The sequence below is a fragment of the Sarcophilus harrisii genome, chromosome 5, assembly GCF_902635505.1.
Source record: "Sarcophilus harrisii chromosome 5, mSarHar1.11, whole genome shotgun sequence".
In the NCBI taxonomy this organism is placed as follows: domain Eukaryota; kingdom Metazoa; phylum Chordata; class Mammalia; order Dasyuromorphia; family Dasyuridae; genus Sarcophilus; species Sarcophilus harrisii.
This window is the reverse complement of record NC_045430.1, coordinates 189437410-189461740: the sequence shown is the minus strand read 5'-3', so window position 1 is coordinate 189461740 and position 24331 is coordinate 189437410. Positions and strand designations below refer to the sequence as shown.

The following is a 24331-nucleotide window of genomic DNA, read 5'->3' as shown; positions in this document are numbered from 1 at the left end:
GCACTTTTAACACGTCGTGTTAGCGCTAACAGTGACTAACTGGTCAAATGGCAGCTGGTGGCTGTGCATTTGCTTTTTTGCTCTAATAAGAATGGCAGCCGTCAGCTGAAGCAGCACAGCCTAATGGATAGAGTCCTGGGCTGGAGCCGGGCAACTTTTGTTCAGATTCTGCCTTATTCGCTTATTAGCTTTGCGTGCGATTAGGCGAAGCGCTTAAACTCTCGTTTTCCTCATTTGTAAAAAGTGGGGATGGGAAAGATCCATGATATAAATAGAGGTTAGTATTGTTATAAAGAACAAAATGTTAATGCAGGCACCGACTACACAGTAATCGAAGACCATCATTATTTTTTATTAATTCATTATAACTGGATCTTCTTTTAAAAATTTATAAATTTATAAAATTTATAAAAATTTATAATGTCTCCATGACTTTGCTAAGGGGGGGGGGGGGAGGTTATTAGTGTGCTCATCTAGTAAAAGAGAAAACTAAGATTCTGAGAGGGAAAGTGACTTGGGAGAGGTATTAGTGGCGAAGTGAGGATTTGCCCGTGGATCTCCCAATTCCTACTCATCACTCTTCTGAGTTCTTTAACAAAATCATCTTAAATCATGGGTAGTTATCATAGCTAGAAAAGATCCTAATATATATATGATATACAAAATACTTTGCAAACCTCAATTGTTCAGTTGTTTCAGTTGTGTCAGTTGTGTGGGGTTTTCTTGGTAGAGATGTTGGAATGGTTTGGCATTTCCTTTTCTGGCTCATTTTCCAGATGAGGAAGCTGAGGCAAATAGGATCAAGTGACTTGCCCAAGGTCACACAGCTAATAAGTGTCTGAAGCCAGATTTGACCTCAGGAAGAAGTCCTCCTGATTCCAGGCCCAGTGTTCCATCTAGGCCATTAGAGGGAAAGAATATGGTTCCCAAGTGGGAGCAGATGACAGACAGCCTCCTTTATGACCACTTGTTATCTGCCTACATCAGAAATACTCTGCAATTCTGTAAAGCCTAGCATTCCCCTGACACATGTACAAGGTGTCCCAACAGTCAACAATTATGGATATTCTTTCAGCCATTTTCTAATGCAATACTATTCTCTGTGTCTTTTTCCCTATTCTTTTTATGCTCCTGGGATGATGTGACTTAATGGAGTCTCATGTCAAGATTTCTCTGTGCCTATTTTAACTTCCATTGTTTTCCATCTTACATGAAACAACACTACTAGTAATCTTCCATCATGTTCCTTTGTAGTGCTTTACACTAAACTGGTGTTGCCTTTGATGGCCGTATTGCTTTGCTTGATAGAGACTTTGTTGCTTTGATTATCCATCGTGGCCAACTCTTCACAATCCCATTTGGGATTTTCTTAGCAAAAATGCAAGAATGGTTTGCCATTTCCTTCTCCGGATTAATATACAGATTAGGAAACTGAGGCAGACAGGGCTAAGTGACTTGCCCAGGGTCACCCAGTATTAAGTACCTGAGATCAAATCTGAGCTCCAGTCCTCCTGACTCTGGGGGACTCTATCCATGAAGCCACTTTGCTGCCCATTGGGAGGTCATACAGTATGTTAAGAGGGGGGCATTGAACTGGGAATCTGAAAGACCTTAGTTCAAATCCTGCCTCAAAACCCACTAGCTGTGTGACCCTGGCCGTTATTTAACCACGTTTGCCTTCGTTTCCTTAGCTGTAGAACAAAGGGGTTTGACTTGAAGAATACTTCCATCCAGCTCAAAAGCTATGCTTCTAGAAAGGAAAGGAAAGTCTGCTGGTGAGGCTGTTTCTGAGCTCTTTTGGCTTTCTTGATAGGGCAACTCCTTTATATCAGTTAAATTCTAAGGAGAAATGGCGATTATCCAGTCAGAATCTCTGCCTTCTCTCATCTCCCCTCCCTTTTTTAAAGCATCAGTGGTTCATTTGAACAAGTTCCACTGAATCTGCTGCACCATCTTCTCATCTTTCTCCTTTCTTCTGATCTGATGATTTTTGTCTTTGCCCTAATTTTGTTGGTGGTGAGTCCTTATTCAGTTGTCTGACTAGTGGACGCTGTAACCACACAGACAGTGACTTTTTCATTGCTCCTCCGTCAGTCCCACATCTTTTCTCATCTACTAAGGTTTGTTAAGTTTCTTTTGTGTGTGCTGTTTGGTGCTCATCACATTCAATGTTTTCCGTCTTTCTTCTGGAAAGATACCATACCTAATGTAGAGCAAGCAGGAATTTGTGTGTCCCTTCAAGAGTGAAGAACAAAGGTGATCGAGATCTCGCCTGAGACTTCTAGTCTCACTCAAAAGAAACTCCAGGATAGTTTTCATAGCCCTAATATTAGCTAGAACACAATGCTAGGTGAAAGGAATTTGTCCCTAGGGGAATTGCCCCTGAGGTGGAAATAATTCAGTTCAAATCAGTACAGATTTGGTCTAAAACAATGGTTCCTAACTAATTTTTGTTTTGTTGTTGTTCCAGGCTCTTTCAGCAACTAAAAAAAATGTCATGAAGCTCCAGGATAATTTACTTGCTTACTCATAATATTTTTTAAATTTATTCACTAAGTGCTTATGATAATTACAGTGATAACTTTTGTCCCCCAAAACTCCAATCATTCAGAAACAAACCTTTAATATTCACACATGCTTGTTGTCACAGAGGAAAAATATATTTATAACATAATTGGGTAATGATTTACTACCCAGAGTATCTGGGTAGTAAAGAATCTTTAGCAATCATCCTCTTGAACTCCTTGATCCAAGGTCCTTTCACTGTGATGCTGCTGAAATCAACAAGATGAAATTTAACAGAGATGAATATAAAGTTTGAGGCTTTAAAAAAAACCTGCAAAAGTGTAGAGTTATAGGGGGACCTATTTAGGTGAGCACTTATATGGAAAATTAGGAGATAGTTAACCACATTTCATTATGAGCCAGTAGCTTAAAACAGCTACTCAAAGAGTTAATTATTTGGAACTCAAATTTTTATTCTTTAATTTTTAATATTTTTATTTCTCCTTTACCTCTCTAGAAACTGTAAAAACATTTCCTGAATTGCCTTCTCATTACAGAAGAGGCATCTTGCAAGCCTCTACTCTCAATCTTTTATTTTCTTGCCTCCTTTTTTTAAATTGTAGCAAGTTTATTTATTTTTAATACACATTGCTTTTTGAATCATGTTGGGAGAGAAAAATCAGATCAAAAGGGAAAAATCATGGAAGAGATTAAAAACCAGAAAAAGTGAACATAGTATGTGTTGATTTATAGTCAGTCTCCTTAGTTCTTTTTCTGGATGCAGATGGCATTTTTTCTTCAAAGTCTATTGAGATTGTTTGGACCACTGATCCACTGAGAAGAACCAAGCCTTTCACAGTTGATCATCACACATTCTTACTGTTATTGTGTACAATGTATACCTGATTCTGCTTGTTTTGCTCAGCATCAGGAACTCAAAATTTTTTTAAATGAATGTTAAAAATGTTTTACATATAATTGAGTAAAACAAAAAAACTTAAGTGTAAAAAGGTAAATGTTAATTTAGACTTCATCAATATTTCAGTGGATCTGCCTTCTCTCTGGTGTGAGTATAATATTGCCTTAATATATATCACAACTCACCTATAATTTCCAACAGTGCATGAGTCTTGTTCATGTACTTCCTTAGAAGGTTTCTGCATTCTAGGGAAGGCTTTCCTCTAGTCAGTTTTTAACATTTCATGAGTTGGTGTATCATTTAGGTGATTTATCTATTATCTCTTAGTTTTGTTCTGTGATCAACCTAACTCCTTTTCTGATTATACCTCTCCTGAGGAAATCTATCCTTGGCTACTTCTTGCAATAGACCATTTTTAGTAAAATGTTTCTGTTTATTTACAGCCACTGTTCATTTTTCCACTATTCTTCTGATCATCTATAATTTTGAATATTTGGAGATTGTGGCTGTTTTATGATTTGCCATCATATGAAATGAGCAGGAGAATTTTGCTGTTAAAAATATGGCTTCTAGAAGAAGGAAAACATGTATATATACATATATACACACACACATGCATAATTCCATTTTAAGAAAAAACAAGATTAAAATACAAATAAACAGATTAAATATAACAACCTATCTTAGGCCCAGAGAATAGATGAAATATTTCCATCTTTTTGATAGAGAGGAAGGGGATTATGGGTATAAAATGTTACATATAATGTCAAATACAGTTAGTAAGTTGGGTCATTTTTGTTTAACTGTTTTGCTTTGTTATAAAGGAGGGTTTATGGTGAGTTTAGAGCAGGGATAATAGAAAACTGTAATCTAAAAGAACAAAAGACATCAATAATTTTTTAAAGAGATGGTTCATGTCAGGGAATATTGTCAGCGCTACAGTTTCCCCTATAAGACCCCAGCCAACTCTATTCCTCCTTTGCAGTAATATAATATATCAAATGTATCAAAATATAATCAAGATATATATTTTTTTAATCCAGTTCACTGACTTCAGGTCAAGAATTCCTGGTTAAAGTGAGAGGCTAGCATAGATAGTGAGATTCAAATGTCTTGCTCCATCAGATGTCTAAAGTAATTAAATGTATGGATTAAACAGATGAATAAAAAAAAAGCATTTTTAGGCACTACATGTGCACTGTGTGCTTAATTTTCAGAATTAAAAATACAAATACAAAAAAGTGGCTCCTGCCCTGAAGCTTCTGCTCTAATAGGGGGAGATAGAATCTAAAAGAATAGTGACCCATGAAGAGCTACAGAGATGCTAAGTGCAATCTCCAGAGATTGATGGCAATCTTTCCGATAGCAATGGCAGGAGTCATTGGCTCATGGTCCCAGAACTGGACTGGACTTGGAAGTAAAGGCAGAAGATAGGGACAGGGGCAGGGAGAGTAAAATAAAACCTGGCTGGAGTTGGTTATTGGCAGTTAGGGAGCTTGATATTCAGGGAGTGTGTGAGGTCAGCATAGGAAAGGTAGGAATGGTAGCAATTCCAGTTCTTTGTCTCTAGGGGAAAATATGGACATATGCAGAGGGATATTCCACTCAAGTCCCTCAGAGCTTCCTCCCAAGGGTTGGGTGAAGTAGCTGAGAAGGAGCTAAAGGGGTAGAAGAATGAGCCCCAGATGTGGTCCAAGGCTCCTCCCCTCCCAAGCTCATCTGTCACTCACTAGTTGTAGAACTTGGGGGACTGCTCAGCTCCAGCACAAGGGAGAGTTTCTGGGCCTGGAGATTGGGGTTAAAGGCCTGCCCTAACTAGTGCTGGGGGAAGGCCGGGCAGAGCCCCCAGCCCCAGCAAGGGATCAATTGCATGGGGGTAGCACTCCCCATGCAGCAGGTCCCACTCTCCCCCACCCCGAAATCTCCAAGGCTCAGCTGCTTTTGCAAACCCTGCAGGCTAATCTTTGACTATTTATTTCACAGGCCTGTTGTGCAGCTCAAACAAAAGTGTTCATAAAACAAATGGTAACCATAAGGCTTATTTTTCCCATTTCTACAAACCTTTTTAAGACCTCACTATGTGTATGGTATATAATATACTAAGCTATTATTTGTGTACAGTTCTTGGAAACATAATCCCCTCTAATCCTCTATACCCCTTCATATAATAAAACATAATATTCACGCTAATCTCAAGCACAATGGTAAATAAATGCTTCCCTGTAGGACGTGAGGATTTTATGGGTGAGTGTGGGTGTGTGTATATATGTATATATACATATATACATCAATATATATATATATATATATATATATATATATATACATTAGCAAATTAGGAAATGACAGGTATGTAAAACAAAGATAAAGAGTTTAGTTTTAGAAATCGTTTTTAGTGGTTCTCTTACGTGTTCCAGTTCAAATCCACTCTCTTTTCCATCCAGATCCCAAGAACAGATTCTCTCACTTTTTCTAACAGTGTCTATTGTCCAAAGCCTGAAAACTCAATACTTTTTTATTCTGAATGCGTCTTGCCTAAAACTCTGCTCTCTTTAAAATATAGATTAGATATAGATATATCATACATCTCTGTCTAGCCTATATCTATCTCTATATTTAGTCTATATATACCTAATCTATTGATATCTATGTATTCTCCTGACATTCCCACATTTCCAAGACTGAGCCTAGCTCGATCCCACTGTTTTCTATCCCCAAGAGATGACCAGTGCCTCTGGGTAAAGGAAAGAAGCCCCCCTGTCCACCTGAACTGTTGGCCCCTGCTTCAGGGAGACCACTCAGGACAACAGTGCCATATGTTGCTGAATCTTGCCCCAGTGCCAGAAATACAGCGAGACATTGGGTGCCTTCCTCCAAGTCAGGCAGTGACTTTAGCTTTCCTATTTCTCTCTTTGGGTCAGCTAGTGGAGACAGTAAAGGCCCAGAGTCAGAAGTATCTGAATTCAAATCCTGTCTCAGACATTTCCTAGCTGTGTGACCCTGAGCAAGTCACTTAATCCTTTTTGTTTCAGTTTCCTCATTTATAAAATGAGCTGGAGAAGGAAATGAAAAATCACTTTAGAATCTTTGCCAAGAATTACTTGCCATCTAGGGGAGGAAAATTGGAAGACAAGATTTTACAAGAGTTAATATTAAAAAATTATCCATGCATATGTTTTGAAAATAAAAAGCTTTACTTAAAAAAAAAAAAAGAATCCTTGCCAAGAAAACTCCAAATAGGTTCATAAAGGATCAGACACGATTAGTTGACTAAACAATTTTTAAAAAATTAACAAAGGTTGAAGCTTTATGTCTATGACCTGGAGGAAGAAGCTCCCATTGGGATTCACAGTCAAACATTCCCTTCTCACCTTCCTGAAAGTGGACAGGAAAGGAATGGTGACAATGATGGTAGAAAGATGAGGAAGCTTGAATCTGTTGTCAGTTCATCTGTAGTCTAACATGGGATCCAAACACTGGGGTGTAAATCATAGTGCATTGGGGTTCAGTCGCTGCCTCTGCAGTTTATTACATATGTCACTTTAAGCAATTTTTTTTTAACTTCTCTGGTCCTGGAATTCAAAATAAAACCCTCAAACTCAGACATTTTGTAGCACTAGATGACCTCTGGGACAACAAATTAAGCTCTAAACCAAAGGAAATGTCCCCTGTGTTGAACCCTTCTGGTTCATGCTCAGAAGCAGCCCCACCTTTCCATCAGTGCCTTCATCTGCCATCAAATTACCATTTCCATAATTTTTTCTTTATTTCTCTAGAACCTGCTCTTTCCAGGTTTCTAGCAATTGCTTTAAACTTTGTTTTAAAACCAAGGCCAGAATTGCTTAGTCTCAGTCTAAAGTTTAAATTTTTCTTGGCTAGCTTCATACCACCTGGGTTTGAGGCATTTGGAGTTGTTATGGGTTATTTTGTTTCATTATTTTTTTTTTTTTTAATGAAGTAGAGGGGGAAGGAGAGAAGAGTTAAGAATGTACTTTTTACTCTTTTAAAAAAATTTATTTTAACATTTCTCTATAGTCCCATTTCTTTAAAATGGCTGTAACCAATAAACCCTAAATTTCACAAGCTTACAGGCTTCTCTGATGCAGGCCAAGTTTGAAGAGAAATGATTAAGAATTTTGAGTTTATGGAGGTTTAGAATTACAGGTCTGGTCATGTACTTTGGACAGTGTCTGAAACTTATTTTCTTAGAGTGATTATTCTGTTTTATCAATCATCAAAACAATTCACTTGATCATGACTTCCTTCTTCTTCCTTTTTGTCCATTTTCCCTTTCCCTCACCCTCTTTTCCTCCCTCTCTTTTTCTATTTCCTCTCCTCCCTGAAACTTTGGCCTCCCTTTTTCTCTCTTTCCCGCTTTTTTCCATTATCTTTACTCCCCTCTCTTTCCATTCTTTCCTATTCTTCTTCTATCCCTCTCTCTCCCTTCTCTTCCTTTTTCTCTTCCCCTTCATTTCTATGAAATCCCAGGAAATTAAACATAAACCAGCATGGGAAATGAAAGTTTCAAAGTATCAGGAAATTCCAAAGATAAGGCTACTCCTGCAACATTAGTTTCATTGTACATTTTTTATGGCATACATATACTTAATAATACTGAAAATAATAAGTAAAAGTCCACACTTAATAAGAAAAAATTATATTCTACCCAAGTATTCCCACGTGTAGGGATGTTAAATAAACATATGGCTACGCAGAAGCTGCTTTTACTCAATTAAATGTCATTTAGGGGTTTTTAACTTTAGGTCTGTGAACTTGTTTTTTAAATATTTTGTTAAGTTTATTTCAAGATAATTGGTTGCCTTCTTAACCCTATGCCTTTTATTTTATGCATTTAAAAACATTCCTTAGAAGGCACCAGATAGCCAGTGAGGCCCATGATACAAAATAATAATAATAATAATAAGATTAAAACTTCTAGTTTAAGTTGAATTCACAATTGCATTGTCATTTTATTTGAATATGAAAGGGTAAAATATTCATTAAAAATCAAATGCACAACCACATTGTTATTTTAATTTACCTGAAAATAAATAACAATCCTGGTTGATTTTGTTTCTTTTTTAATTGTTGCTTTGGTAACATGGAAATATAATCTTATTTTAAGGATTTATAAAATTTCTAAGTCTATAAAATGTTAACTTATTCTGGGCTTTAAAAAATCCAACTCCTAGGGGAAGCTAGGTGGCACAGTGGATAGAGCACCAGCCCTGAAGTCAGAAGGATCTGAGTTCACATCTGACCTTAGACACTTAAAACTTCCTAGTTGTGTGATCCTGGGCAAGTCACTTAACCCCAATTGCCTCGGCAAAAAAACAAAACAAACAAACAAAAAAAACAAATTCTGAGGATTATGAGATGTTAGAATTATTTCTGTACTTTCTGCATATTTTTGATTCTCATCCATATCTAATCAACAATAATGTAATCTATCAGTAAACATTTATTAAGCACCTACTATGTGCCAAATGCTAAGGACTCAAAGGCATAATAAAACAGTCTCTACCTTCAACCATTTTTCATTCTATCACAAGAAATAATGGCCACACACAGAAATACACATATATATGTATGTGTGTCAGCAAAAACACACACATATATGTAATATATACATATGTATGTGTGTGTGTATAGATTTAGATAACATAACACAAATATACATAAATATATGGAACATGTCTTGCCCTGGTTTTCTCTCTTAGCCCAGCCCCCATGATCTGGAAAATCTGTGTAAAAATATTTGCCCTTCCCTTTGTACCAGAGAAGTCTGGATTATTAGGGTATTAAAAGATAAATATTATGCAATGCACATATTTTATATATTTCTGCGTTTCTAAACTTTTTCTGTGTCATTTGCATGTCATGTGGGGCTTCCACAATATTCCCCAATAATTCCCATTTAATTTTTTACATTGACCTATAATATATTGAAACCACCACAGAGAAAATCACGATTTGGAAGGGAAAACTGTAGTTATAAAATATCCATATATGCTGTAGTCATCCTGATTTTTGTAGAAGCAGTTCCGGCTATCCTACAAATAGAGATACTGTTTCAGCAAGCTGATGAGGCATGCAGTATAAACAAAGCTGTTGTTTACAGGAAGAAGGAAGACACCAGGAGTAGGAAAAGGGTCAGGAAGACACTTATGTAGGATGTGGTATTTGAGTTGAAGTTTGAAGAAAGTTAGGGAAAGAAATAATTCAAAGCTAGTTGGTTAAAGAGCACCAGCCCTGAAGTCAGGAGCACCTGAGTTCAAATCTGGTCTGAGACACTTAACACTTCCTAGCTGTGTGACCCTAGGCAAGTCACTTAACCCCACTTGCTTCAGCAAAAACAAACAAATAAAAAGAAGCAATTCAAAGAACATTAGACTCCTGTGACTCAGTGTCAGAAGATTGAAATTAGAATTTTGGTTCTGAATTTTGTTAAGTAACCTCCTACGCAAGAATATGAAGACATTGAAGTATTGTGGTACCATAAGGTAAGACAAAGTGGATGATTTCAGAAAAACTTGAAAAGACCTGTATAAACTGCAGAATGAAGTATATAAAATTAGTAGAATTAATTATAACAATTTATAAAAATGATAAATTTGAAAGACTTGAGCATTTTGATCAATACAATGACCAGCCTTAATTCCAGAAGACCCAAAAATAGAGAATGCTACCCAACTCCTTACAGAGATACAGATGGATTAAATATGTAGAATGAGATATTTATTTTTGGACTTGGTCAATGTGAGCATTTGTTTTGCTTGGTTATGCATAATTGTTATAAGATTTTTGTTTTTCTTTGAGGGAAGAGGAAGATGAAAAAAGGCTTGTTAATTGAAAACAATTTTAATTTTAAATAAATTAATCTTTTATGAGCCTCAATTTCTTTATCTGTAAAATAGGAATGATATTACTCGTACTACTATGGATCAAAGTACCTTTGACATCCCTTCTATTTTTAGTGCTATGCTTTCATGTTCTTAGGTTATTATTATATAAATTGTTCTCTTGGTTCTGTTTACTTCATTTTGTATACATTCATTTCAATCTTACCTAGTTTTTCTGAAATTATCTTTCTCATCATGATACAATAATATACTGCCATAGTAATATATCTGTGTTCCATTACATTAATGTAATTTGTTCAAACATTTCCCAATTGATGGGCACACCTTAATTTCCTGTTCTCTGTTACTACTAAATATGCTGCCAAAAATATTTTTTAACATAAGAGTCCTTTTCCTGCCTTTTTGATTTTTTTTGGCATACGGGCCTACTAGAAGTATCTGTGGGTCAAATGGCATGCACAATTAATGACTTTTTGGGCTTGGTTCCAGACTGTTTTCTAGAATGACTGTACTAATTCACAGCTCTACCAATGGTGTGGTAATGTGCCTATTTTCACACAACCATTCTAACACATGTCATTTCCCCTTTTTTTCTTCAATCTTATTTTATTGCTATTTCTTTTTTAGAAGTTTTTCTCTCAGGAAGAATTCTGGAAAGAGGGTAGAATAGGTTGGTAAATTTCAAGCTCTCCTGATTTTCCCACAAATAGAATAAATTTACGCCTTAGGATGAACATAGATGTGAGAAATTGAGAAGATTTGGGGCAGAACTGGGATTGTCCTGGTACAACCCAACAGGATCTGTAGAAAGACCCAGGGCCGGGATTAATCCGTGTGAAATACAAACACCTCTAGAGTGGCTCTGCTGAAAGTGGGCTAGCTGGGTGTGGCTGACGTTTGGGGAGGGACTCCAGAGACTTTCACCTCCTGGACTGTTTGTCTACTCAGGGTTTGAGTCCAGAAGACTGAGGGAACCTCAGGTGATTGGGAACATCAGGCCCGTGTGCTGCTGAGATGGGCCCTGGGCAAGAAGGAGCCAGCACCTGCTGAGTGCAGGAGCAGGGACCCTGCTAGCTGTGGGCACTTGCAGGAGGATGGGTTCTTGGTTTGGGGTTCCTGGTCAGAGTGAAGAGCTCCTGAAGGAAAACTTGAGGCAGTATCCCCCTACCCCACAATTAAAGGTATTTATACTAACATCTCTTATTTTTAAAAAATGAACTGGCAAAGAAGAAAGAATTCCACCATAGAAACATACTATGAGAATAGGGAAGACCAGGGTTCATCTTCAGAGGAAAATATTTTTGTAAAAAAAAAAAAAAGTTTCTATCTCAAAAAGTAACATGAAATGTCACCCTGTTCAGAGAGAATTTATAGAAGAACTCAAAAACGAATTTAAAAATCAAATGAGAGACAATGAAAAAAAAAAACCAAAAAAAATCATCCAAAAAAAAACAAGTTTATTTAAAAAAAAATTAACTAGATTGAAAATGAGATACAAAGTCTCAAAGATGAAAATAATTCTTTGAAAGTTAGAATTGGGCAAGGGGAAGCCAGTGAAGCTATGAAAGACCAAGAAATAACAAAACAGATTATGAAGAGTGAGAGAATGGAGCAAAATGTGAAACATCATATGGGAGAGGCCATAGATCTGAAGAACAGATCAAGAGGAGAGAATATAAGGATGGTTGGACTTCCAGAAAGTTGTGACCAAGAAGAGAATCTTGACACAATAATACAGTAAGTAGTCTAGGAAAGTTGTCCTGGAATGACAGAACATGTGGGAAAAGTAGAAATGGAAAGAATCCATCAATCACCACCTCAAAGAGATCCTTTGTGGAAAATACACAGGAATATTATTGCTGGGTTTTGAGGCTCCCAAGATCAAGGAGAAAATTTTTCCAAGAAACAAGAAAAACACAATTCAGATGTTCTGGAGCTACAATTGGAATTGTGCAGGATTTACCAGCAGCTACAGTAAAGGATCACAGGTTCTAGAATCTTATCTACTGACATTTGGAGGAATTGGGCCTGCGGCCAAAAATATCATATCCAGCAAAGTTATCTATGATTTTGAATGAGAAAAAGTGGACATTTGGCGAACTTGCAGATTTTTTATCAACCAAGCCCAAACTTAACAGAGATTTTAACATATAAGAGCCAATGTCAGGGATCAATTTTAAAGAACTTAACATGGACAAATTGTTTAAACATAGACAAACTTTTTTTTTACATGAGAAACTATATATTTAAGATTGACATCAATAATAGAGTAGCTCAAAAGAAAGATTGGCAGAGTTAAGGTAAAAATAGTAATCATGTTATACAAATGAGGTGCAAAGGAAGAATAGACACAGAGTGGAGATGGACTGATAGTTCTGAAAACCTCCTCATATTAGGAATGGGTTCAATAGCCAACACTATACACACACACACACACACACACACACACACACACACACCCTTGAAGGGTATAGTACCCTCTAAAATCTACAAAGAAATAAGGCAGGAGAGATGAGTGGATGAAGAAGCAAAAGGGAAGGGGAAAAAAGGAAGGGATCCTTAGCTGAGGGGAGGTTAAGTAATAGCAAGGCAAGTTATAGAGCAGAGTTTAAGCCAAGAGTCATCAGGGATAGGAAAGATAGATATGTGTATGTGGGGGGGAGGATGTATGTATGTATATATCTACATATGCATACATAAATATATATTTTCTTAACTATAGCCTGCTTGGTTGGTTGTGTTGGGGATAAGAAGGGGAAAAAGAATAAAGCAAATAAGATATGCAGCAGAGAACCAAAGAACAATTTGCAAAGAAGTAAAGGAAAAAATGGACATTCATGAATATATTTTCTTCTACTAATATATATACACTTTCTTGATCTGATAATTTATGGTTATATATTTTGAATCCTCCCTGATGTTCTACTGGGTACATGACAATGTTCTTTCTTGTTTTGCTTTATTTTATTTTGCATTCCTCTTCTGTTTTTCTTTTTTCTTATTGTTTTTTTTCAAATAAAATAAGTTTTTTAAAAAGTTTTTTTCTCTCCAGTCTACTGTTCACCTCTCCAGAGCTACCAAAATGATTTTCCTAAAGCATGGTTCTAACTTTGTCACTCTAGTGACTCCCTAGTACCTCTTTTTGTCATTTAAAATCATCCCTGCAAGAGTTTGATTGCTTGGCAGTCCCTTGGCAAGAAGGGACCTCAGACGCTTACCTTAGTAGGTGACCTTCAGAATCTTCCTAAGATAATTCAAACAGAAGCGATGTGGTTTCCTGGCATGCTGCTGATGGACTGTCCAGGTTTCCCAAGCTCTGTCAGCACAATGGCTCAGTAAACCTTCAGGTGGTAGGTAGTCTAAAAGCTCTTCTCTCTCACACCTACCTTCCGAATCTCCTAGACACTGAGCGAGTTCTGGCCATGTGTGCATTAACATCAGCATCGGTTTATGTATTCCAGGAAAGCATACTCCCAAGGGAAACAATGTTATCGCCAGCATTCAGAATTTCTCTATTTGCCATAACCACGGGTGCCGTGCTGGCTGGTGGAGAACCTTTGTCCTCCTGATTTTGATTCACAATTAGCACAAGAGGCAAACAAAGTCCATACTATTTATTGGGAGCTGACCTTAATGCCTTTTTCATCCCCCTTGAAGATGTCTGACAATATCATGCTCTATATGTATTGGATTACTTGTCATCTGAGGAGGGAGTTGGGGGGAAGCAGGGGAAAATCTGAAACACAAGGCTATGCAAGGGTTAATGTTGAAAATTATCCGTACATATGTTTTGAAAATCAAAAGCTTTTTTTAAAAAAGAAAAAAAAACATGATAAAAAGCACAGGAACAAGCACACAGCCCTGATTCACTCCACTGGCCACCAGGAAAGTGTGAGAGCATTTTCCATTAGCCAGAACCCAAGCAAGTGTGGAATTGGCACATAATACTGATGAACTTCTCTGGGCAACCACATTTTGCCATGATCTTCCATAACTCCCCACAACTAACAGCATAAAAGGACTTGGTCAAGTCAGTGAATGTCGTATACAGACCTTTGTTCTGTTCCTCACATTTCTCCTGGAGAGAACAGAAGGGAGTGCAGAAAAGCAGAAACTTTTGAAAGTAACATGTAGAATTTTTACATGCATATATGTATGTATGTATGTATATGTATATACATACATATATGTTTAAAAACAAATGCTGGAAATGTATGGTTTCAAATAGAATCCTTTTCAATATTCTGCATTGTGGAAATGCTCTTTTTGTGTGTTTAAGATAAAAATAAAAAATTAATTTAAAAAACATAAGAAAGCACAAAAGTATTTTGATATGCATTCAGAGAAGATGTTGAGGAAATCACAGATCTACCTAAAATGTTGTGGATTATATCTGAAGAATGACTAAACTCTTTTTTAAGCATCTTATTATTTGACACATGAGAAGGTGGGGAGGAGAACAAACATTTATTAACTACCTGCTATGTGCCAGGTACTTTGCTAAGCACTTTAAAAGTATTAACTCATTTGATCCCCACAAAAACTCTGGGAGGTAGGTGCTATTATCATTCTCATTTTATAGATAAGGAATATGGCATCTCACAGTCATTAAAATACAGATAAGATCATATATTATACAGGTCACATCATCTGCTGTTTCACCAGACTTTAAGATTGTGTAGTCTTAAATTATGTTGGAGAATGTTATCTGTTATTCTATTGTGGATTATTCTATTCTATTCTTTTATCCTATTATTCTAAGTGGATTCTCAGGTGAAACTTGGGAATCTTTTAGTTATATAGACACTTTTATTGTACTGATATTTATTGCAATGAAATTTAATCTGTACAAATATTTATGCTTCTATAAGTTTTTGGATCCAAAGCTTAATAATTAAAAATTTAAAAAAATAAACTTAGTCTTTCTTGATCCATTTACCAACCAAGCACATAATCTTAAACACTGCTAATGAGATTATTTGAAGTCATTTTTGACATAGTAGCAGTTCTCTACTTCTAAACACTCACTTGACAAAAGATTACACATACAAATAGCTTCATTTCCCATCTAGAGAAGAAGTGTTAGGACTTGAAAAATCCAAACCCTCCATTTTGCAGATGAAAGAACTGAAACTCAAGATGGGTGAACATCCAATCCAGAGTCTTATAGCTAGTCAGTAGAAGAGCTAAGACTCAAACGCTAGTTTTATAGCTATTAGTTCATGACTTTTGACTAGTTGGGATAGATTGGTCCTCCCCTGTGACCTTACTCACTATCCCTATAACTTTCAAAACCAAAATGCCCTTTCCAGGTCACCATTCCCCATGTATATTTTTCTCCCCTACTAGAATGTATGCTCCTTGAGAGCAGGGATTGTCATTACTTTATACTGGTAACTCTAAATTTAAAGCACTGAGTCCAGTGCTTCTCACATAGAAAATTATTAATAAATACTTTTTCATTTATTTCCAAATTAAATATTTTGAACCTGAGAGAATGGAAGAATAAGGATATTAATAGAATCTTGAGGGTGTATTGAACTTGAAATACTTATAGAACCTGTATAGGTCAAATTTTATTATAATAAATACCAGTACAATAAAAAATCTATATATAATTAAAAGATTTCCAAGTTTCAGTTGATAATATACTGAGAATAGAATTCAAGATAACATACTTCAATGTAGCCAAAGAGGTTACAGTAAAACATTCAAGTAGAAATGTTTAATAAATAATTGGATATAAAGAACTAGAAGAAGCAGCTAGGTGACACAGTGGATACAGCACTAACCCTGGAGTCAGGAGGACCTGAGTTCAGATTCAGTCGTGGGATACTTACCAGCTGTGTGACTTTGGGCAAATCATTTAACCCTGTTTTGCCTCCAAAAAAAACAAAAACAAAAACAAACAAAAAACACCTAAAGTTTTTGGAAATCAAGTGAAAGTTTGTGACTGGAGAGGTAAATATTCTGGGAGTCATAAGCATAAAGATAGTGGAAGCCATGAGAATGAATGAGAACTTTTTGAAGGACAGAATGTATAAAGAGAAGGACTCCTGCTTAACTAAGGCATAGAAAGACTTATTAAAAGATTGGAGAACTAGGACAGTGGTGTGTCATGGAACCCAAGACTGGGCTGGTATACACAGAATCAAATACAGCAGCACAGTCAAGGAGAAGGGAGAAAGTTAGGAAAGTGTCCTGGCTCTAACCCTTACTTCCTTTTGGGCCATGGGCAAATCACCTAATATTTGTAAAAAAAAATAAATAAATAAAAAATTGAAAATTTGGGGTTATATGAGGTACTTGTATTACCTATCACACATGACCAGTTGGGATACTTACTAATACAGTTTATGAAAATTTCACACTATCTCAATTGCCTAACAGATTCCTTTTCCTTCCTGAGAAGAATCTCAACATCCCTAAGTGATACACCAAGAATGACTCAACCAGTATATATCAGAATTGAAATTTTCACCCAGTTCTTCATGACTTTCTATCCATTACACAAATGCTTCTCATTTAATAGTTTCTAAACTCTTTGAGAGTTCAGAACAAGGGTCCAAGGGGTTTGGACTACACATTTTTTAGTGAACCTAAACAATAAATAATTGCCTGATTATGTTATAAACATATTTTTCCTCAGTGACAATAAACATAAGCACATTTGAAGCATTATGGGTTTGTTTCTGCAATGATTTGGAGCTTTGGGGGTCAAAAGTTATCATTGTCATTGCCCATACTTAATGAATAAATTTAAAACAATAGTATGAGTAGTATATTAAATTATACCAGGGATTCATAATACATTTCTGTTGTTGTTAATGATAGTGATGATGATGAAAAGAGGTTTAAGGAACAAAAAAAAGTTGTGAATCAATGCTGTCTCTCAGTAGTAACAACAATAATATATATTGTAGGTATTATGTGCATATATTATATATAAGACATAAGTTGTAAGAAAGAAATATGGAAGACACCCACCTCTGTCTGCTCTGAGGTCTAAGAATTATAGGTCTGTCTCAAGTTTTTCCCTTAGGTATGGAGCTTAGAAATATGAGATTTAGAAGTGAAGTTAAGGCAGTAATATATCATGCTTGTAATACTCTCCATTTCGGGCTGATTTGTGCTCTTATTATTTCCCTTCCTGCCCGTCCTCCTCACCCGTTTTACCTCTTAAATACTCCAGGAAGTCATATGAGTTTGAGGACCTCCTGCAGTCTTCGTCTGAGAGCAGCAGAGTGGACTGGTACGCACAGACCAAGCTGGCACTCACACGCACTTTATCTGAGGAGAACATCTACGAGGACATTCTGGGTAAGAGGCTGGAGCCTGGGGGAGTTGGTGATAAGAGCAGTTTGTGAGGAGAAGGGCCCAGAAGAGAGTGGGAGAGAGAAGGGGGCCTGGAAGGAGGCCCTCACTCCAAAATACTTATTTCCAAGGATATAGGGATGGTCAGAGAGATGAAAGAAAGAGGCTGGTAAATGAGAGAACAGGCAGAAAATGAAAATGTGAAAGGAACTGAAATCCAAGGGGAGAAAGTGATTTTGCAAGAACTGACCAAAAAAAAAAATTCTCCAGTTTTTTCAGAAAACTGGAATGGTCAGAGCATCTCATTCAAATTCTTCCTCTTATACTTATTGCCTGGACATTTACTACTGGACCTTGGGCAAGGCACCTCATCTCTGTGAGCCTCAGCTTCCCCATCTGTGAAGTAGATTAAATGACCTTTGAATCCCTTCCAGTTCTAGATCTGTATCATCATCTAGATCTATAAGTCTCTGTTTAATCAGAGGCTAACAAAGAAATATAATATGGCACCAAAATGGTAGGAAGAGGATGTCTGTAAAGGAGATAACAAGCTTTGTCCTGCTCTAGGAGAAATAACCAAAATGCTGAAATGGGGCCTGAGTTAAGGAGGGAGACATGATCTCATGAGATTTGAAACTTAATTTCCCAGTTTTCATAAAATGAAAAAAGAAAAGGCATCACAGGCTCTTAAAACTGGAAGAGATTCAGAGGTCATCTAGAAAAAAACGAATCTTCAGCCATCTTTTAAAAACCTCCAGTGACGAGATAGCAGTGCATGCATTTCACTTTTGAACAGACCTAATTATTAGGAAGTTTCCCCCTTATATAGAAGCAAAACCCGCTGACTATGACTTCTAGTTTTGCCTTCTGGGGCTAGTCGTTCAGCAGGGAATCAATAAGCATTGATTAAGTGGTTTCTGTGTGTCAGGGATCAAATTAAGTGTTGGGGATGCAAAGAAAGGCAGAAGACAGTCCCTGGTTTCAAGGAGCTTACAGTCTAAAGGGCAAAAAGAAAACAAAATATAATCCTATTTTATGATATCATGTGTAAAAAAGATGGCCTGGTAATTTTTAAGGAACCTTGAAGCCATATACGAACTAAGTTAAAAAGAAATACAAGGCCAAAATGGAAATTTAAGGCAGAGAAGAGATGTTAACTTGGTTGAGCATTAGTGATCCTCAAGACTATTTTCTTAACTAGTTTCAGTTACATAAAATATAAGAAAAAGCCATCAAAAATTCCCTAAGTTCAAACTGAACATTTGAAATAATAGTAGTTCACATTTATGTAGTGCTTTACAAAATATCATTGTTACAGCAACCCTGTGAGATAGATAGTGGAAGTATTATTATACCCATTTTTACATGAAGGGGCATAAGTTCAGAGATATTGGGTGAGTTGCCCAAGATGACACAGGTACTGGGATGGAGGCTCCTGACCTGTTGCCTTTGATTGCAGATCCACCACTGAAGGAGAATCCCTATGAGGACATTGAGTTACATGGCCGCTGCCTGGGAAAAAAGTGTGTCCTGAACTTTCCAGTGTCCCCTACCTCCTCCATCCCTGACACTCCCACCAAGGTAGGAGAGCAGCACGTGGCAAAGGCTGGGGGAAGGGAGGGTGAGCATTTTGAGTGTGGGAATTCCACTGGCTCATCATTCCTCTGGAGCACTTCATCCAAGGTCCAAAGACTTCCACCTGGATTGTGGCAGTATCTCCCCAACTTTAGGTGGACTCCCCAAATTTGATTCATTAGATTCATCTTCTTAAAACCCTACTTTTATGATATCTCCTCTCCAAATTTCAGAGAATAAGATGTTCAAGGAAACTATAAGTCCTTTTTTAAGTTTAAATCACAGCACTAAGATATATCTATGATTTTATCATTGTGCGTTAACCTCTGCCAAAGCAAATCCTAAAACTTTCTTTTCCTGCTAGCTGTATCACGTGCCTTTATAAAATTTTACCAGTATAATTTTTAAATCCCAAAGTTCTGAAATTAAGGAGTGATTATTCACATTATGAACATATTCATTGTTTTACAAAAAGGACCCATTAAAAGTTGTCCTTCTTATAGGAGAAGGCACTTCTTCCCATTTCTTTGAAGAGGTGGGAGACCATGGAAAACTGCATATGAAGTCAGATTTTGTTGAAAGGGTAGACTACTTTTGCCAAATGGGTTTTTTTTTTAATACTTTGTATAAAGGATGACTCTTTGGGAGGAGGAAGGCTATAAGGCAAGTCACTTTACAAATCTTAAAGTGCTATATAAATCTGAGCTATTATTATTTCTACATAAACCCTCTATTGTAACCAAATTTAAAATGTAGATTTAACATTAGGAAAAAGACTCTTAAGGTAAACTCATCAAATAGCTCTTGTTTTACAGTAGAAACTAAAAATTTAAATAACTTGCTCAAGACCACATGGGTAGCAGGTCTCTAACATAGAGTTATAGGTCTGAATTCCAACCCATGTCTTCTGGGTCTTGGCCAAAGTATTGCCCCACAAACATCCCTTGAGCATTTCTGTTTTCAATCTTACCTTATTCCTCTGGAATATCCTCTGCCCTCCTCTTTGCCTTTTCAACTTCCTTTACATCCTTCAAAGGTTAGCTCAAAGCTCACCTCTTCAAGAAAGTTTTTCCACATGATCTGTCTCTTTATTAGAACTCTTAAAACACTATTGCCTTCTTCATTCAATTGGACATTAAATGGTTCATTATATTGAAGTGTCTTGGGTATCCCCCAATTATCAATATACATGGAACAGTAAAAGTTGATACATCATTAAGTACCAAAATGAGTTCAATTGTGCTTAGAACAATTCAATTAAAATTATATTTTGAGTGTTGTGTTGTTTGAATTATGGAAAATTGTTAAGATTCTCTAGAATTCTTAACCCTCTCTACTGAAGACACTAAGCACAGTCAATAAATCAAAGCACTCCTGAAGCACCTACTATGTGCCACACACTGTGCTAAGGACTGGAAATATAAAGACAAATACAAAATCTACCCTTAAGTACCTTATTTTTTATTGGAGGGAAATACCAGCAAATATATCTCTAGATTCCTCTCACTCTTAGGAAAAGGGGAAAGGGATGAGAAGGACAGGTATTTGTTAAGGAGTCTGAAATATTACAACTTAAGAACCTATATCCTGGAGGAAGAATATGAAGACATTGAGGGCATCCTCTATGGAGGATGTATGGGGGAACCTAAATAAGTATCATTATATGGGGTAAAAAAAAAAAAAAAAAAAAAAAAAAAAAAAAAAAACATGGACAGGTTGCAGTCTACACCAGAGAGGGAAATCCCACATTAATGAGATCTCAGAAGTATATTAAAGGGAAGCATATCTGTTGGGTGGTCCTCAGGCTGATCTCTTCCTGGATCAAAGGCTCCATTCCTTTTCTTCCTCTTGAGACAACCTTCCCTTTCCTTTTCCTTCCCTCTGCTTCCCCCATTTTCTACACCTGTGCCCTTTCCACCTGGCTTTTTTCTTTCTAGCTGGACTAACCTTCCTTTTTCAACTCTGATTTCCAGTACCCAGTTCCTTCTTTTTTTTTCTTTCAGGAGCACTCCCTACTTCATCTCCCTCTCCCTTTCTATCCCTCATACTCTTTCCCATCTCGAGCACTATTTGAAATCTGGGGAATATGTTTGGAAACAAGACTATTTGATGGTAGGACATGTGTCTTCCTTCCTTTTTTGTGTGCTTGCTATAGATGTTCAGAATGGAGGATCTGACCAAATATTTGAATAAAGCAGCCAGAAAAAAATAAGCCCACAATGTAACCTACCTGAACTTGGGGTACAACCCACCTAAGCTTTTTAACAAAAGAAGTTTTACCTAATTGGTTCTTCCATGAATTCATAGACCAGTAGAGTCTAATCACCTGCTCACCACTACAATCCAGGTCCAGGTTAGTATGAATAATGAATTCCCTGAAGTGGCCCCATATATTAGAATTTGCCCTATTTAAAGTTAGAGTTATGTAAAATATGATAACTGGATCCAGCCTAATGGGAATCTATGGTATGAATTTAAACATTACAAATACTTCTGGGAATTCTTTGTTCTCACTAATCAGGGCCCAGCTCTACCATTTTGTAACCAACTGTTTGGTGGGTTTGGATTAATTAGAAAGTCTTTGAAGTTAAATGTAATTTAGTATATAATTAAGTGACTTCAGGCCATAGGAACCACATTAGGATACTCTTAAGCTAAACCAAGTTAAATCAGTTGTGTTTCTGTTATTATTTTATATTTATTATTTATTATTAAATGTTTATTATTTATTATTTTATTTTATTTATTATTTTATTATTATATCTTTTAGAGCGATAGTTAGTTTTAGATATCGACTAAGAAGCAATTAGAATGGAAACACCCTCCCATTCCCATTATGTTGTACTTTTAAGTTCTTTGGGAAATAAAAGAAAATAATATAATTTTTTAGGAATTTTAACTATCATTCTGTATTAAATAAAGAAAGGCAAAAACACAAAAACAGCATCAGGGTCTGTTTGGTCCCTGGTGCTTGGCACAGTACTTTTAGTAAGGCTTAATGAATATTGGGTCATACACTGATTGATTTTTGAAGGATTTCTGTTGTAAAAATTCCTAAGCTTGCAGAGTGAACATAATGTGAAAATGTTGGGGTGCTTCATGGGTTTATTGATTTACATATTACTTTTGCTTTTTTGTAGGCTTTTTCTTCTTTGTGGTTTTCCCTTTGGTTCTAATTTTTCTTTCACAAAATTATTAATATGTAAATATGTTTTAAATAATTGTACATGTATAACCTATATCAAATTGCTTGCTGTATTGGGGAAGGGAAAGGGAAAGGAGGGAGGGAGGGAGAAAAACATTTGGAACACAAAATCTTACAAAAATGAATGTTAAACTATCTTTATATGTAATCGGAAAAATAAAATTCTATTGAAATTTTTTTAAAGTTTTGCTTTAGAAGGGAATTTATTATGTTGACCACCTCCTACCTGTTCCTCATTAACTCATTCTTTTTTTTTTTTTTATCATTCTTCTTCTTCTCATCAACAGTTAGCCTCCAAACCTGCATTTTTCCGGCAAAATTCAGAGCGAAGGAATTTCAAGCTGTTGGACATGAGAAAGCTAAGTCGAGATGGTGCTGGATCTCCTTCTAGAATTAGCCCACCCTCTACTCCCAGCAGCCCAGATGATACTTTCTTTAATCTGGAAAATCCCCAGAATGGAAGAAGGAGAAAAAAGATACCCAAGGTATTTCCTCTAATTTTCCCCACCAACAATCTTTTCCAGAAAAGTATCTTGCTGAAGGGCTGCCCTGGAGGACAACAGAGGCCTGGACAAAATACAAATTGATAGAGCCCCTCTTCCTTAATTTCTCTGTGGCCTGAGTAGGTCTCAAAACACTAATTTCACTCCTTCATGACTAGTTTTGCATCCACACCATCAGGTACATTTAAAGTGGGTTGACTCTTTACCTACATAGTATATAGCATTTGATCCTTCTTCACAGGTCCAGAGAGGTATGAAATCTAAGGAATTTAGGCAAAACCTGATGAAATGGAAATGGACACCAAGGACAATCCTAAATGGGAAAATAAATCATCAAACATAATAATAATTCAGATTTATATAGTGTTTTAAGGTTCACAGTGCTTTCCCCATTGTAAAGTATATATTGTTATTGCCATTTTAAAGATAAGGAGATTGAAGAAAGATGCAGCTATATATATAGCATATATGGAAGGAGTCCCACCCACTTTGCCTTTCTGACAGGGGAAAAAAATTATAGGATTATTGTATACATGTGTATATTTGAGTCTTTGGGCTGTTCTTTAAGTATTAGCTCATGTATCCATATTCTTATTCCGTTAGGTTCCTCTAAGTCAGTGTCATTGACCATCATTGTCAATATGATTCATTGTGCATAAAACAAAGTGATGACCTTAATTCATCACACCTTAGTAATTGCTCTGATGTGGTTATGTTTAAATTTTTTTTAATATATTTTGTCTTAGAATCAGACCAGATGCTTTCTAACAAACACCCAAACTAAATAAACCCCCCTAGAAAGCACATTAAGCCAAATCGCTTAATATGATTGTTTTCCATTGATAATATATGTTAATTTCCATGTTTGTAGTTTATGACATGGTGCTTTCTTAAACACAATGTCAGAGAGCCTACAATTTGAGAGAAGTTGGGAGATACTCAGATTATACAGGACTTTCCCCCCATTTTAAGTTTAAATATTGGCCAATGGGATATGCGAATGAACTGGTAGACTTGTATCCATAGCATCTAGCAAAGTACCTGGCTTATAATTATTCTGAATGATTGGATTAGAGCAGGATTAATCTGGCAGATTGACTTCCTCCACTAAAATCCTTATCGTGTTATGGAAGTGACCCTGGATTTTTGGAGGTTCTTATAGATATTACCAAATAGAAAGGGGGTGAGAGTATATGCTTTAGGCAGAACATCCTATTTAAGCTTAGAAATGCTTACTACGTCTGTGCATATGTTTTCAAAATAAAAAGTTTTTTTTTAAAAAAAAAAAAAGGTAAAAAAAAGAAATTCTTACTACCAGAAAGTTGTCCACTAAGTGATAATGTTTTTTAGCTATAGAAACTCATGTTGTCATCTCCAAAGTCATGAAGGCATTATGATCCAAATTGACAAAGGGAGTACATAGACTAAGGAAATCACAGACCCTTGA

The 24331-nt window shown here is 36.3% G+C and overlaps 1 protein-coding gene across 1 annotated transcript in view; it reads left to right on the top strand.

Annotated features, from left to right (window-relative positions):
* The window catches only part of DENND2A (DENN domain containing 2A), a 105767-nt gene that overhangs the window by 39913 nt on the left and 41523 nt on the right, over positions 1–24331 (top strand). The window contains exons 4-6 of the mRNA XM_031939200.1: positions 17480–17607; positions 19061–19182; positions 22669–22866. Coding sequence (XP_031795060.1) covers positions 17480–17607; positions 19061–19182; positions 22669–22866 — 448 coding nt within the window. The remainder of the gene's footprint in view (positions 1–17479; positions 17608–19060; positions 19183–22668; positions 22867–24331) is intronic.